This window comes from Hyalella azteca, unplaced genomic scaffold (genome assembly GCF_000764305.2).
Source record: "Hyalella azteca isolate HAZT.00-mixed unplaced genomic scaffold, Hazt_2.0.2 contig15311, whole genome shotgun sequence".
NCBI classification, from domain to species: Eukaryota; Metazoa; Arthropoda; class Malacostraca; order Amphipoda; family Hyalellidae; genus Hyalella; species Hyalella azteca.
Window position 1 is genome coordinate 289,128 of NW_025945168.1, and position 16,873 is coordinate 306,000.

The 16,873-nt window shown below is 41.1% G+C and overlaps 1 protein-coding gene and 1 long non-coding RNA gene across 2 annotated transcripts; one reads left to right on the plus strand and one right to left on the minus strand.

Moving 5' to 3' along the window:
* Positions 1–245: 245 nt before the first annotated feature.
* Positions 246–12,880, minus strand: LOC108674479 (transcription elongation factor SPT6-like). The gene is made up of 11 exons (XM_018162434.1): positions 12,643–12,880; positions 12,050–12,270; positions 11,572–11,676; positions 10,683–10,920; positions 10,325–10,482; positions 9,403–9,615; positions 8,592–8,965; positions 7,975–8,131; positions 6,752–7,706; positions 5,915–6,044; positions 246–5,240 (listed from the first exon to the last, which is right to left on the minus strand). Exons 1-11 carry the CDS (start codon positions 12,770–12,772, stop codon positions 1,613–1,615), a joined length of 6,309 nt encoding a protein of 2,102 aa, XP_018017923.1. The 5' UTR covers positions 12,773–12,880; the 3' UTR covers positions 246–1,612.
* A 2,231-nt stretch (positions 12,881–15,111) lies between these two features.
* Positions 15,112–15,998, plus strand: LOC125179130. Its single transcript, XR_007157154.1, has 2 exons — positions 15,112–15,654; positions 15,759–15,998. It is a non-coding gene; the product is annotated as an uncharacterized LOC125179130 (long non-coding RNA).
* The last annotated feature ends 875 nt before the right edge of the window (positions 15,999–16,873 follow it).

Here is a 16,873-nt window from a genome sequence, read left to right on the forward strand (position 1 = left end):
ATTACTTTTCTTATCTTGCAGTTAGGTTTGTGTTTAAAGAATATGTACAAGACCGTCATCAATATAGTGAAAATTAATTGTATACATTCAATACTCAACTCGGGGCATTCGAAGACCGGCCGACAGCAGCAAGGCTCATTCGTTCTCTCTTCGTTCTGCGTTCAACAGAATTTATCTACTTCAAAGCAACATGTCCCTAACTTCAATAAATAAATACAGGTAAGTAAAGGAAAAGAATTCCACCATTTGACTTATTCGTATATATTACCTCAACACTGAACAGAACAAATGGAGTTCAACTATTTTGCTGGATAACTCAAATAATCTACGCACGCCGACAATATTGATTACAAGGCGATGCATGATTACCCTCGTCATCAAAATAAACTTCACAATTACTATAGTTACATGAGCTTGCACAAAGATTCCGACTGGATCATGAACTCAAGAGAAAGTAGGGGGCAGCTTTTAGAGCTTTAGAACGTCTGTTCGTTCACTTAATGAGCAGAAAGGCTTCATTATCACCGTGGATAATACAAGAACCATACATGATTAGAACCTCAGCGAGGAAACCGGACTCAAAGTCGGCGTGAGAGAAATGTCTGAAGACGGAACTTCAACCCACAACTGAATAAGTAAAGTAATCAATAAAATAATACACTAGAGAGTACACACTACAATAATGTTAAAGTTGAATAATAACAAGCACGGCTCCATTACTATGGATTTTTTTGCATTGATACATGAATGGTGTGAACTTAAGGAGTGGAATATTTTCAAGGGGGAACCAAATAAATGAAATAGAATTGCGGGAATCAACACACGCAACTTGCACCGCTGTCCTTATTTGTCATGACCAAGATTTAGTTATTTTGTGCATCCGGGAACTTGCGTTCAATTCAAGAACAGCAAACATGCATTTTCTATATTCTACAGCGCCAATTAACATAAGGTATCAGGCATTGTTTCTATACGCGGCTTTGATATAAAAACGTTTTTGATATACAAATTGATCAACTTAAGATGAAAGCATGAGAATAATTTCGCGAGATCCAGCTGAGCAAAAGATATCAGTTGAAAACTTGGATTTTGCCAGTTTGTTCAGAAGCGCCTCTTGTATCCCTTGGTCGATGATTAAGCTTTGTTCACATCTCTGCGAGATTAGCGTGAAAATTACACCATATAACATTAAGATCTCACTCCTGGATTATGTACATAGAGTCGCTACGCCACACGAACAAATGACTCTTAAATTACTCGAATTACGTACCTCACAATTCGCATATTAAAAACAGGCACCAAAATTTTCCCCAAATAAGAAAATAGTAAGGGCATCAACGGCACAAAACTACACAATAAATACAAGTTACTTTTCTATTATCGGCAAACATGCACCAAGGCCTCATCAGTAATAAATGTACAGAATTTTAGCACAAACAGTAATGCAGCTATAAAGATAGATGAATTTTATGGATAGTTTTAGGATTCTAAACGTCAAACTCGAAAAAACCAGACACGGAAAAGTCGTTGGGCATGAGTTCCGGCACAAAACACGCAAGTTTGATCACCAAGATAATTAACCCGCTAGTTTTTTACGCCTAGACAAAGATGTTCACTCATCGTAGAGAGGCGTCTGGTCGCCGCCGATGCTCATATTAGTAGGTGAATGGATGGTCTTGGGTGTGGAGCGTACGGAGCGAGGAGTAGAGCGTGAGGCGTCGTAGTCCGGCTGGGAGTATGGCTGGTAACGGCTACCACCCTCACTGTAGCGAGGCGTTCTACCACCACCTTCAGACCGACCACCACTGCCACGCCGGGTGTCCGTGCTAGAGTACCGCGGGGTAGTTCGACCATCACTACGGCTCGCCTTCGCCCACGCCTCTGCTGCCTTACTCCAGTCCTGCTGCTCTGAGCGGCTGTGCATCGAGGCACTGGCACGCGATGACGGAGGTCGGTGGCTCATGTGCGAGGCAATGGGGGCGCCACTGCCGTGGTACCCAGGAGCACCTGACCCGTACCCGGGCATGGGCGTGACACCAGCGCCGTTCGTTGCGCTGCCATAATGTGCGGCGATGTGCGAGCGCTGTGGGGGCGGCAGAAGCTGAGATGCGAGGTTCGGATTTGGGGTGACACCACCGTAACGCGGGGTGGTCGAAGGGCCAGGGGTGGTGGCATATGGCGTCATGAATGGCGTCTGACCAGAAGGAGTGTAAGGGGTTTGAGCGTAATTAGAGTAAGGCGTCTGCGAGTAGTTGCTATTAGGCGTAGCGATGCTGTAAGGCGTCGCGCTGGCAACGGTCGAGATATTGTGCAGCATGTGAGATTTATGCATGCTGGGGGTGTCGAGGCCTACCATGCTAGGGGTCGTGCCCCCCATATAAGGGGTCCTGCTTGACATACGGCCAGGGGTCGCAGCTCCTATACCCGACGACGTGATGTTGCGGAAGTTCATTTTGAACCATTTAAGCAGTGAAGCAAGTGACGGGAAGAGATGCTTTTCGCGGAATTTGAAGCCATCATGAAGTACAGTGACATGTTCATGGATAACTTTCGTCCGTGGCAGGTACGAAAGCAAGAATTTACCAGGCAAAGTTTTCACTGGCGAGAAAATGTACGGTATGGCTTTCGGGTTCTTTTCTTTGTCTCTCTTCAGATATTCAGCGGCCTTTTCCTTGCTGCCTGCTACAGACTCTTTGTAGTATTTGTATTCCAATATTTGGCGTACGTTTGAAGCCACAGGAGAAACATACCGCGCGAGAATTTCATCAAGATCTTCAAACTCTAGAGTGCCAATCCACAAACGCCGACCAAGCGAGAAATGGTTCTGTTTATCTTGCTCTATAACGTCAATATGTTGGAAGACGCCCTCGGTGACTTTCCAGGACACCGTCAGATGGTCAATGCCTTTGCTGGAGGGGCGGATGATGGCTTCGCCCTGGTCCATGGCCGAGAGGAGCTTGTCAACTTCTTTGTAGTCGATGTTGTGGAACGAAGGGTGCGCAATAACACGCTTGTGGTACGTCCGGCTCTTCTTGTCTCTTTTCTTTTGGTTTTGGATCATGTCTTTCTCCTCTGCTTCGGCGTCGTAATAATGATCTTTGGGGGGTTTCCAAGTACCATCTTTGTCCTGCAGGTCAGAAGTTCTGGACGTCAAGTCTACTGAGAATCGTTCAGGATCGATCTTTGTGATACGAGCGTGGATAAGACCAAACTTTTTCACTCGTTCTGCTGGATTGTTAACGGGTTTGTCTGAAAGATTCTTTATATTGATGAATCCCATGATATTGTTATCTATCTTGACTTTGATTCCGATAGCTTGTCCGGGGCAGTCACCGGCATCGAAATGGTTCCACACGTCGCTGAGTTCAGGGAAATCGCTTTTCATGCAGAAAGGACATTTCCACAAACCCGAGTCTTCATTACGCACAGGGTTGGCATTGTCCAGCTGATCACCGCGAGGTTTTCGGTGGATGAAGCGTATGACTGTGCACTGCACAAGCTTGCCTACGTACAGAGTTTCGGGAGACTCTTTGGTGAGCATGTTGAAGATTTCCTCAGCTGTGGGACTCTCGTATGGAGCTCTGAAGTCCTTGTAACGGTGGTTCAACTCGTGTCTGATGTCGTAAAGAGTTGTATTTTTTAATCCAAAGCCTTGGTTCTCCAACTCTTTGGCAAACGCTTCCAAGTCCAACTCACTCAGCTTCTCAGGGCAGTCAAGAATTTCCTCGAGGGCCTCAGCGGGTTTATTAAGATCTTCGTCGTCACAGTCTAGTGCATCTACCGCCATTTTCCGAGCCCAATCGTACGCTTCAGGATGAATCCTGGTAGAGTCGAGGACTTCAATGTAAGTGTCACTTGAACCGACCGCAGCTGTGTCGATTTTGATGAAACCGGCAATATTTACATAAACTTTTGGACCCATATGGAAGGTGAGTACAAGTTGGTTTCTGTTCTCAAGGCGGTGATCATTTTGCTTGATTTGCTTAATGAGTTGATTAGCTTTCCGAGGCCCAAAACCACAGAGAAATTGGACCAAATTTTGTCGATATGGATAAGCCACAGCTAAATTCAAATCAACGCCAACCTCGTTCGTACGATTGACAAATTCGATGCTTAGATGATTTAGAAGCTCAATAGGGTTGAGCAAATCTTGCAGGGGATGGTAGCGTAAGTTGAGAATTTCATCGTCAGGATTGCAAAGCTGGGAGAATTCGAGTAGAGGGTCTTGCATCCTACGCGCCAGGGAGACCGCCTGTCGCAGCAAAGGCGGGAAGTCAGGGAAGTCGGCTTCCCCTTTCTTCGAGAGGGCATATAGGATGGCCAAGGTGTTGTCGAGCAACTCTACATTGATTTTGGGGAACTGTTCCTGTTCTTCCAGGCTACTAACGACTTCCTTAATGTCTTCAACGAGCATCAACGCTTCTTTAGACTCGCCCCCAATTGTGATGACGTGAGGACGACGCCTCATGATCAAGTCGCGGAATTTCTGCAGGTCGTCTTCTTTCATGGCGGCGAATCGTTCATCGTAAGCGTCCTTGCGTTTGAGCATATTAGGGTAGCGCTTGTATTCTATTATGTCCCCATCTACGTCGACCACAGCAGCAAACGCAGCCTGTGAGGGGTCAGGGTCATAAGCGAGGGCCAGAACTCTGAAGCCCTTCGAAGTGTCCCAGTCGTCCTCATCCTCGTCAGCAAAGTCGCCAGCCGCGTAGGGGGCAACTTTGATCCAGTGATGAAGTTTGGCGCAGCATCTTTCAAGAACATGGTTCCTGCTTTCGCTCAATAGACGCTCTGTTAACTCTCGCTTCAAATCTTCGATTATTTTCTTGTATGCAAACTCAACGGCGCGGCCACGCAAGTCATTCCAGTCCTGCACGACTCTGGAGAATTCATCTTTGTAATAAAGCTGCTTCATCTCGTCAAGATAAGAGGAGCTTTTGTTGCCCTCGATGTTCTCACAAAATTGAATTTCAATGAGCTTGTCGTCCACGGCGGTCTTGAGCTTTAGGAACTGTTCATTGTGAAGGTCATGCACTGGTTTATTCTTGATGTACTTAAGCGCATAAAGAGGATGTTGCTCATCGATAAGCTTGAGTCCCTTTTGTGTAGGACGGACATCGAGTCTGGCGCGTTCAAAGTACACCTCGCGCACCGTCTTGCGCACCAGCGGCTCGCATGCCAGCTGCCACCCCAGCATGCGCACTGCGCCCTCCAACACGTGCGTCGGCGACGTGCACATTCTGTAATGGTTTACTCTTAAGATAGGATACTTACACAAGAAAATATATTTAAAAGTTACAACCAAAGTTAATAGCAATTAAGTAGAAAAAATCAAAACAGATGCATATAACATTACAATTAAAATGCTGACCTTGGAACTGCATAAAAATATGACTGAAGTAAATAGCCATGAATCCGTTGGCCTCAATCAAGAATTTGCATTGGATAAATAGATATATTTATAGAAATAGTATCAATTTTGTATCGAAAACTACGTTCAACGAGGTGGCTCGAAATAACTGTACATTTAATTCGAATTGCTCGGTCTGAAAAACTTGACTGATGCAACGTATTTAATTTGACAATTTCAGACGGTGTCACGCCGGTTGGAGTGAAAGCAATTCTTCACATCCAAGGTGTTTTAGGTCATTAGTATTATAAAAATACTTACCTTAATACGTAACAGGTCATTAATTTTTCAAAAAAATTATCCCTCTAATTCGTAATCGGTCATGAGGTTCATGAGGATACTTACTACATGCAATTCGTAATTGTTGATCATTAAGATGCTTAACTAGATTAGGCTGATTAATTAATTACTTACCACATCCAAGTCGTAATTGGTATTGAGGTTTATAAGAGTACTTACCACACACAAGCGGTAATAAATTATAAAGAGCAAAAGAATACATACTTGGAGAGATAAGCCTCGGCCTCCTTGAGCGGCTCCACGTGGCACTGATCAACTTCGTAGCGCTGGTAGTCGTCACGCAAGTTCTCCCCGAACTGTTCAGGAGTCAGCCCGAACTGCTTCGTCAGCGGCTCTGTAAGGGGCGAGCTGTGCATCAAATACCGGCACAGGGAAGCTGTGCATCAAATACCGGCACAGGGAAGCTGTGCATCAAATACCGGCACAGGGAAGCTGTGCATCACATACCGGCACAGTAAAGCTGTGCAGCACATGCCAACATTCCTCTATTCTGGTGGCTTCATGAATTTTTCGGTAGCGTTTTGTACTTCCTTATTCACACCTCCAGGCAAGCCCCAGGGCTCTAATGTAGTTTTCAATCGAAAGAATTTTTAGCTCAAAATTCATTGATCCAAATCTCATTGTTATTTGTTTCCAATTTTTCATGCACATTTACCCGATTCATTTACATGATTTACATTTACGTGATTCATTTACCTGATTCATTCTTCATCAATTTAACAATTGCAAAATCACGCGTAATTTTGAAATGTCGGTAGATTAAGTAGCCCTTTTATGACGAATCGTCACGTTATACTTCATCGAGGTCTCGCCGACTATTTTCCGATTATAATTTGTACTCATAATCATTATTTGTAATTGCATTTTCCGCTAACCGAATGCGTAATGAAAATATAACTTGCAATATTGTTTAGTTCATTCAAAAAAGTAAATAATCCCGAGAAATTGCGGAAACTTCGTATGTTAACCTCATTTGACACGGAGACATAACTTAAAATGCGTAACAGATAATAAATAATAAAACAAGTTACTCATACTCACCAATGCCGGCTTTCTTGAGCAGCTCATATTCATGACGACGTATGGCCTTCTTAAGCGATTCGCTTTCTTCATCCTTTTTCTCCTCCTCATCTTCGTCTTCAACTTCTTCTTCAATCTCAGTTTCTACTTCAGTCTCCACCTCCTCCTCGCTATCGCTGTCAGCTTTCTGCCGCGTCTCGTCATCGCTGGTCACAGCAAGAGCGTTCACGCCAGCCTCCAAAGACGCAGCGGCTGGGGGCTCTTGCCCTGCAGGAGGCGCTGGCGTGGTAGTGCGCTCAGCACCTCCTTCCTCCCCACCGCTCTGGTATCCTTCACTTCTGTTGTCGATGTCATCATCGTTATCAGGAGGAGGCGCGGCAGTAGCAGCTGATGTGGGCGCAAGATTTTCAGATGAACTGTCATGGCTTTCCCTTCGTCCTGCGACGGGTGACCGAGAAACTTTCGAAACAGGAGACTCGTCCTTTTTTGATGCTGGAGACGCACCGCCTGATGCCGGGGACTGGCGGCCTTTCGATTTTGGGGACTGACTCCCCCGAGATGCAGGCGACCCTCCTCGAGATCCAGATCGATTGCTGGCAGCAGAATGCGGACGAGACCCCGAGTGGGAGCGAGAGTTGGATCGACTCCGAGACCGGGACCGTGAGCCAGATTTAGATCGAGACCTCGACCTCGAATTGGAGCGTGATTTTGCTTTAGACTTGGAGCGAGATCTCGATCTCGAACCCGATTTGGAACGCGAACGAGACCTTGAACCGGACTTTGAACGAGATCTAGATCTAGAACCAGATTTAGATCGAGATCGAGATTTGGATCGAGACTTGGATCGAGATCGGGAACCAGACTTCGATCGAGATCTGCTACGCCGACTTGGAGAAGCCTGCATCTCCACGTCTTCATCGTCGTCGATGATGGCACGCTTCTTCTTGCGCTTCTTCCTTTTCACCTTCCGCATCACCTGAATCGGGATTAGCGATGTTTCAATCGATTAGTTTTTACTTTACCATGAAAATGGTTCACACGCTTGAGGCTTGAAACTGAACATGGTTTGACCAGAGCATTTCTGAGTCACACGAAATATTTTGAAGACTTCGTAACTGAGACGGTGAGACCAGCTGGCGCAAAATCAAAATAAACTCCACTCTTGTCAAAAAATTTAAAAGGTACATAATGTAGGTACTGCAAGGATATATCATTGAAATACTTAACGAAGCACTGCTACTAACCTTGACTGTACGCGTGACTGTTTTACGCGAGGCCTGTCGCTGTTCCTTGATCTTACGTCGCCTGTACTCGTGCATCATCTCGCGCTGGCTGCCGTAGTGCAGCATGAAGTGCTTCGAGCAGTCACCAATCTGCTCTGTGCTCTCAATCTCTGACACTCTGACGACGAAATACACTTGTCTTACGCACACAAAATGATTCCTTTACAGTTGTATCTAAATAAAATACCAAGGGCAGAGCAACTAATATTTTAACTTTAAAAAAACTTGAAAGAGCTACAGGATTCACAATATATATCTATGAATAAGGCTATCATACCTGAACGCGATGAACGATTGAGTTGAAAGTGATAGCAATTTTTTTAAAGCAATCGGTAATTTCATAAAATATCTCCGTTGGTATTCAAAATAACGTGATTGCGATAAAGTGAATAAACCAAAGAAACAGAAATGATGCAAAATGGATAAATTAGTGAAAGAAGGAGCAAGTGCGGCATACGAACCTTCGTTGTTAACAAGTCAAATGAGGCGCGGACCTGTGAGACAGTCAAGCAAAATGCCACAACAATAGATATGACTCGAAGATGCATTTAAAATTTCGTAGAGGGCGAGAAACAAACCTCTCTATCTCCTCTGTCTGCAGGATTCTGGTGCCTTCAGGAAGAGGCGCATCCAAAGGGCGGCTCATGACCGTCTCCATCTGGAAGTTGTGGTAGTTTTTGAGCAGTTCCTGCAGGTTCTTCTTACGCTGCTCCAACTGGCAGAACTTGGCATCGTATTGATAGATGGTCCATAGATGATGAATCTTGAGCTCAGGCTGTACCTCTTCTTTGCGGTAGAAAGCAATGAAAGGAACTTCCAGCTTGTGGTTGCGCATCAGGTCGAGAGCGTTGTAGATTTTGGCGGTGATGTTCTCACGATTGCAGTCGCGGTTGTAGCGGTAGCTGCGGTCGCGGTCATCACGACGCGTGTCGCACAGATCGTCTGTCGTGTCCTGAAGTGCAGAAAAACGGCAGCTTAATGAAAATACTGCGAGCATTTGGCTTCGAGAATAAAATATAACAAATATATGAATATTTGTCCGACAATCGGAAAATGTCTAATTGTCCAAGTCACGATGATAATCAATCTCGAAGCTAAGTTGATGCTCAATTGAGTTGAGAAAGCAAGGAAAAACGCGCAGATTACAACGTCAACAAAGGACTGAAGCAAAAATCGGGAATAATAATAATGAAAATAAATTATGAATTAATTATACTGAGTGGGTATGGTTTAGAGCCTCTATTTTACGCTTGAGGTATCCCGCTAATAGGAAAATTGTAAAAACATTTTTATACTGGCTTGGATTTAGACAAGGTGAAGTTTTCTATATATACTTTAGGAAATGAATAACCTAAAGACAGCAACTAATATGACATGAAATTAATTTACCTGTCGAGATATGGACGGCTTGCTGAAAGCATTCTGATAGATCCAATCAGCCTCGGCCAGGAGGATGGGATCCTTGCTGTGATCCTCGGGATCCTCGCGCGTAGGAGTGACGGGGATCTGACGGAGCTGGAAGCGCTCAGGCACGTCCTCCTGTCTGATGATGGCGTCCTTGTCGGTGAGGTGACCGCGCTCCAGCTCGGCAGGCTCGAATACCTGAAGAGGAACGCGAGGGCTGCATTATATCGCCATATGAAGAGCATTAGGACGTAAAAGCATCGGGAGGGTAGCATTAAAATACATCGCCATGTGGGGAGCTTTAGGACGTGAAAGCATCGGGAGGGTAGCATTAAAATACATCGCCATGTGGGGAGCATTAGGACGTGAAAGTATGGAGAGGGTAGCATTAAAATACATCGCCATGTGGGGAGCATTAGGACGTGAAAGCATCGGGAGGGTAGCATTAAAATACATCGCCACGTGAACATTAGGACGTGAAAGTATGGGGAGGGTAGCATTAAAATACATCGCCACGTGGGGAACATTAGGACGTGAAAGTATGGGGAGGGTAGCATTAAAATACATCGCCACGTGGGGAACATTAGGTCGTGAAAATTTTTTATCTGAAGTACTACATAAACCATTCATACCCACTCTGAGACTAGAATGCAATTTGCATTCAAATTCCCACACTAGGGAATTTTTGATCTTAAATACCAATTAATTATCCCAAGAAAATGCGAGAATTTAGTCTCTTTTTCATAATAAAACAAGAAATATAATTTTTTCCGAGCAAACAATACTTTTCAAAATGAGTACCTTCTAATTTTCATTTTGTGCATAAAACAATAAGGCAATTTTCTGCCGTCCACATCATGACTTGTCTTAGCACACTAATGAATTTAGCGCCAAGTGCATGACTTACGTCATAAATAGTTTTCTTGAGTGTTCTCTTCTTCTTTTCTTTCTTCCTCTTGAGAGCTTCCTTCCTAATTGCCGCCGCTTCCTCGTCATCATCGTCCTCGTCTTCCTCATATTCGTCCTCCTCATCGTCAGCCTCGTCGCTGTCAACCACGCCCTCCGCTGCACAAACCATCCATACGCTAGTCAATTCTCTCTTTTACATCTACTATAACATTCTCTCATTTATATAATCTCAATAAATTACAAATTTATAAGAATAGAAAATTAGGAAAATGTTAATTTTTTTAAATGAAACCAACAAAAATATATTATTTCTAATAAATACCTAATAAAATAATGCAATCATGTTCTAAACTCACCATCATATTGCTCGAAATCTCCATAGTCAAAGTCACAACCAAAAATATCCCTGGCAGCCTCCAGTCCCTCGTCCTCAAAGATGGCTTTCTTCTTGCTCTTCTGTATAGGCTTGCCCTGGTCGTCAACAATGAAGTCTTCCTCGTCACTCTCCTCGTACTCGCCCCCGGACCCGATGTCTTCATGGGCTGTAGCCCCCGTGTCTCGAGGGGCCGGGCTGGTAGACCTGCGATCCTCGTCCTGAAAATTTGTTTAGATTTTTTCAATTTAGTTGAGACGAGTATGCAGACGCGCAAGATATTTTTTGAAAAACTGTTCATTTGTAATTCCCTGATCAAGTTCAAAGTTTAAATTTTTTCAACTTAGTTGAGAGTATAATGGCAAGCAAGAGATTTTTCAAAAAAACTGTTCATTTGTAATTCCCTGATCAAGTTCAAAGTTTAGATTTTTTTAAATTTAGTTAAGAGTATAATGCAAGCAAGAGATTTTTTGAAAAACCTGTTCATTTGCAATTCCCTGATCTAGTTCAAAGTTTCATCCAATATCAATGGAGAACAATGCTGGTAACCATGATACTTGGTTCGTCAACTATAATAGGACTTAAAATGGAAGAGTCTAATAAAGTCTCGGAGATACAGTGAATAATCTAATCGCGTAAGGTAAAATACTACACGCATGTTGATGATGAATGAGAAATACAGTAACTGTTTCCGTACTGTAATTTAGTCCACATCTGAGGGAAGCAAATAACTACGACGTATTTGCCTTCATTTTGACTCTTTCATTTCTTGTAGTATAGTAGTATTTAATGTAGTAAAGTAGTAATAAGTGTGCTATTTGCTATTATTTAGATAATATTACTCATTCATTTATGCGTGTGCAGTGACTCACATCAGACCCATGGAAGAGCTCATTGGCGATCTGGTCCCTCCCGTCGCCATCGTCGGCGTCATCTGAGTCTTCATCCACGACACGCTTCAGGCGCTTGAACTTTTTCTGTTAGCCGACATATAATTACAAATTATTAATACCATCAGCTATATATATTGGCAAAAAAACAATATAAAATTATTCCAGTAGTCAGCCTGCTTATAATGGCAAAAACTATCATCATTCTTATAATCACACTATGTACTTATGTTATATATATTGTAATGCTCAAATGTTTCATCAAGCATTTCCAAACTTTACAAGTCCATCAAATATTAATAGTAAAAAATTATGTAACATTATACAACAATATTCATAATACAACTCATCCAACAATGAATGTGTTAACCCACAAAAATATTTAATCATCAAAAATGATCACAATTGCTATATGTTCCCTGAAGAATAAAAAATCATGTCAGTCAACTACTTGGCTCACCTTTCTGTCTATCTTGACACCAATATTCTCCTCAATGAGATCTAGATCGTCCTCATCCAGGTTATCAGCATCAAGATCATCATCATCATCCTCCCGTCTGCGCTTCGGCTTGCGATCATCTTGATCACTATCACTGCCACTACCACTACCACTTCCCGAGCCTTCGTCGTCGTCATCATCATTGATGAAACCTTTATTTTCCTCTCGGATTCGATCTTCGTCTGAAAAATAAATTAGAATCCTATATTGATAAACCTCTCTTATTATTACCCCATGTCAATGATGCAAAATGATTTTTGTTAATTGTTCATTCAAAAAATTTTCCAGTGGCAAAACAAAGTAAATATACATCCAATAATACATCTGAGCATAAAAAAATTATTAACAGATTGGAAACATAACTTGGACTATGATTCCTAGAGAAGACACTATTATTGCATCATTTTTCAGGAAAATAGAGCAGAAGGTAAATCTCATATGAAGCATTGGAGTCTTTAGAAGACATAATTTATAAATAAAATATATATGATTATTCATCAACTGAAACAGATAAAAAGTAAGCATCTATGAGACTTAAAATGAAGAAAACAAACCATCCTCTTCCTCTTCAGAAGAATCTGAAGGAACATGTTTCATGTGCTTGATTTTCTTCCGTTCTTTGGCAGAATATTCTTCATCGTCTCCACTGCTAACTTCAGCCTCATTCTCCAAAAAGTCAGTCATGGTTTAACAAACAAAAATAAGGTCCAAAATAAAAAGTATACACCAACAGGGGCAAGCTGCTCTTTACCTATGAAATAATCATATCACTCTAAACACCAATACTGCACTCTGAAAGAAAAGTAAGAGTGATTAGGGTTATATAAATATATTGGTTGTCTTGGAAACTGGGTTGGACAACATATATTCATGAATTATGTCAACATCACCTAAATAAGCATGATTTTATTTGGTCTGTAGATAAAAATCAATAATTTTATACATAAGATTTGTTTTGAAGGTTACTGAAAAAATATAAAGAAAACTTTTACAGAATTAGTACTAGAAAATATTCACTACCATATACCGTATTATATTTTAAAGAATGTTTGTTCAATTACCTTTTATACCAATGTATTAAGGGGAGCGTCTACCCTAAATTTTATCTTGGTAATTTACAGAGGGATCAATTTGAAATTTGGTACACATGTGTATTGTGTAAACCCTAAAAAAGTCATGTTTTATTCATGTAAATTTTTTGAAAAAAATTGAAAGAAAATGTGAAATTCTTAGAAAATGGCCAAAAAGGAGTACCGGTACTTTATAAAACCTATCTCCTCCTAGGATTTTCAAGCTACAACATTGAGACACATCATTTGCTGCGTAAAGACCATATCTACAAACTGGTTGTAAGGGTTTTTTAATTTCTCATTTTTGTGGGTGTGGGAGCATTCATCCAAAATTTTTTGATATTTTCGATTTTACCTCCACTTTTCCCCATTTTTGAAAAATAAAATCCGAACTATAATGAACTTGGAAAAAAGCCCACAACCAGTTTGTAGATCTTTTCTTTGCAAATCGAATGGCATTTGTCTCATTGATGTAGCTTCAAAACTCTAGGAGGAGATAGGTTTGCCGTGAGAGAGGTTTTCATGTTTTCAAACTTTTCAGTAGAGGCAAAAATCCGAGGCGTGCTATGCAAAGGCATGTAACGTAGCTTAGATACCGGAAGTAAGCATTATCTCACTTCAAAATCAAGTCAGCAGTGCATAGGACGACTATATCAACATCTTTCCGTGTGATGGCTGAGTGATAACTGAGCTGCAGGTCCAGTGATAGCTATTTTATATGGCTTGGCCATAATTATCCCCATAGACTTTTGTTAAGGGACCCCACCACCCACCCCCTTTTTGGGATCTGTCCTGAAAGCATAAATCAACGTACAGAGATGGTTCTAGTACTGTTTGATGCGGCAGAAAGTAAGCTTTAAGATGAGCTTATAAACTGGAAAAGCCAAAAATTTTGATTTTTAGGGTAGATGCTCCTCTTAAAGTGTATGTACAGTAGTAGGTACATATTGTAATATGAATACAGAAGAAAAATTCTAAGATATAAACAAATTAAATTAGAGTCATTTATGCCAGGACTTTTATAAATTTTAAAGTTCAATATTGTTTCAGGGATACTTTGGTTATTTTTTTACATGGAAGAGGGATGGATTTGATTATTTATATATTACTAGAGGGCTCCTGCATTTAGGAGGGAATGAATTCAAGTCTCAGCCACAATACCAACTTGAATCATTAGTTGGCTTAAATTGCAAGTTCCCTTAGAATTTAAAAGCACAGAAAATGCAAAGTAAATTTTCATTATCTTAATCAAAAATTAGAAGAAAAATAAAGAGACAATAGACAAGCAAGTGCAAACTAAGCTCTTGGACACCATGGTCTTGATTTTTGTATTCCTACTTTTGCTGAAGATATGGTGAATTTATTAGGCATTTTTTTGCTGAATGAAACTTGAAAAAGCATCTCTGACAAAAACAAAAAGATCATGCTTTAATGTCCAGAATTGCCTTTAATGTGAAGCAAAATCTTCATGTTCCCATTTTTGGGGTAGAATTAGATATAGGTGCAAAACTTGTTATGGTTTGAATAATAACTTTTCTGGTTCATATGCACTCATGGCTCAAAAATGGCATTGCAGCCTCAAATTTTAAACTCATGGCACAAATTTGAGAAACTTACAACCCCATAAATCCAGGTACAGCTCATAGAGTAAATACCACTTTTTACACTAGCTAATGCATAATGCCTCTCTTGAAACTATATGCTGTGAGAAATTCATTTCTCACCATTAGCAAGCTATTCATAGTCTCATAGATTATTTTAAGGTTGCGTTTTCCGATTAAAAGTTTTCGTTGTTCTGTTTACGTATTTCTGGATAAATCATATTTAGAATAAGTGGGTTGTAGAGGCAGGGGATTTGGAACGGGTCGGCAATTGGGAAAAAAAACGCAAGCTGTAGAAAACAAAGGTGGTGACGCCGCTGGAGTTAGTAAATTTCATAGTAATAGTAGTTTTCTGCTGTATAACAGCCGGTGTAAAGTGCAACACCCATTATCGAAACTGAGCATTTGATCAGCTATAGGCAGCAAAACGACCATCTCGCCTCCGGCTAACCATTTCTAAATTCCTTCCTGATATCCTGTTTCCCTATGTTTTGGTTTGTATGAATGACGTTTGCATTTCGTTTTGTTGAGTTGTTTCACTTTCAAATTATCTCTGTGGGAAGTTGGCACTAGGTTAAGGCTCAAATATTAAATTTAAATTAAACTTGTATACGAGATTCTCATTTCGATATACTTAAATATTTCAATATTAGCCAAAAGCTGAATGACTAATGTTTCTCACATAAAGCGCTGTGTACCTGAACAGTGCACGCGAGCATTAGAATGTTAAAAACTAAACTTTAGTCTATTTCTTACTCTCCTAATTAATTAAATCTTCAACTTTTCTTTCTATCCCTTCCGGCCAACTTCCCACCCCTCCCACTGATTTCAGCTTATTTTCCTCAATTGAATCTCTTTCCAATGGTGTATATCACACTGAGCAATAAATACTCAGGTTTGTAAAGCTTACTGTTACATTGGGTATTAAATTCAATAATGTCAGCAATAGTCCACCCGTGCAATCCAATAGTATCTAACTTAAACCCGGTTTCTTTACAGTATCCTGTAATCGAGAACGGCCTGCAGCTCCATGTTTTTTACGTAACAATTGCATCACCAAATGAACACCAGCAAGTCACCTGGCCGCAACAACAACCTGATTGGCCATTGTTAGCAGCGCAGTCCGAAAGCCTGTTCCCTGCCAATTTACTTCCAGAACTACATTTTACATCTCACTGAATTTGGAGAGATAGATTTTGTTATGCTATTAGGGTGCTAAAATTAAATGTTGAAGTTCTACAATTATTTCAATTAACCTGCCGATTGTGTGGATTTGTCACAATGCCAGATTTTTTAAAAGTGCCCTTTAAATGATTATTGGTCCCCATAATTTTAGAAAACTTCTGCCCTGACTGCCCATGATGCAATTCTATAGTAATATAAAAGAGCATGGCATTTTATAATTATAAACATATCGTCAATTTTAATGGACTGGTACACAGCATACTAGCACCACTTCTCACAAAACACAATTGTGCACAAAATAAACATTAGACAACATCCAGGGTGGGGAATTTGCAAGCAGCATTGCCAAGATATGGATTTTTAGCCCAAAACGTCGCCAGCCATTTTCAAGATGCGTCGCCAGGTAATTTTTAATAAGAAAGTGCTGCAAGCAACTTTGATAGTATATCCCTTACTCTCCACGCACTGCAACACTTACACTCATCACAACAGATTTCCAGACAAGCTTCACTGCATCCTAATCCATCAAAATGTATTGGAAACCAGGGCTGGAAAAGTCCTATTTTTTTCCGAAATATTGCGGCTCTAATATCATATAATTTCAGTAGGTATAAAATCTCGAGGCTCTTATGTCATGTCTTTTTGTTTGATTGAAAAAATTGCAGTTTGCACTCGCAAACATGTCATTTCATAAAATTTCCAACTTCTGCAGTCCACAATTTTTCAACGATCCTGCCAAAATATCCTGCACAATGAAACAACAAGTTGACCTAAAACATTTCTTTATAGATTACGTAGTTGCAATCACGTCAGAGCGGTCAGACTGCATTATCATGTGATCAGTTGCCACTCAAGTGAAGAAAAATGTTGGTGTTGACTGTTTTTAGGTTAAAATTAGAGATTAGGGATAACATGTGCATGGGACTTAG

Excerpts from the sequence above, each read along its gene's own strand:
- LOC108674479 (XM_018162434.1), bottom strand. The coding sequence starts at position 12,772 with ATGACTGACTTTTTGGAGAATGAGGCTGAAGTTAGCAGTGGAGACGAT. Across the intron at positions 10,483-10,682 it reads AGATTTCGAGCAATATGATG|CGGAGGGCGTGGTTGACAGC; the intron begins GTGAGTTTAGAA and ends TGGTTTGTGCAG. Across the intron at positions 8,132-8,591 it reads CAGACAGAGGAGATAGAGAG|AGTGTCAGAGATTGAGAGCA; the intron begins GTTTGTTTCTCG and ends TTTCGTCGTCAG.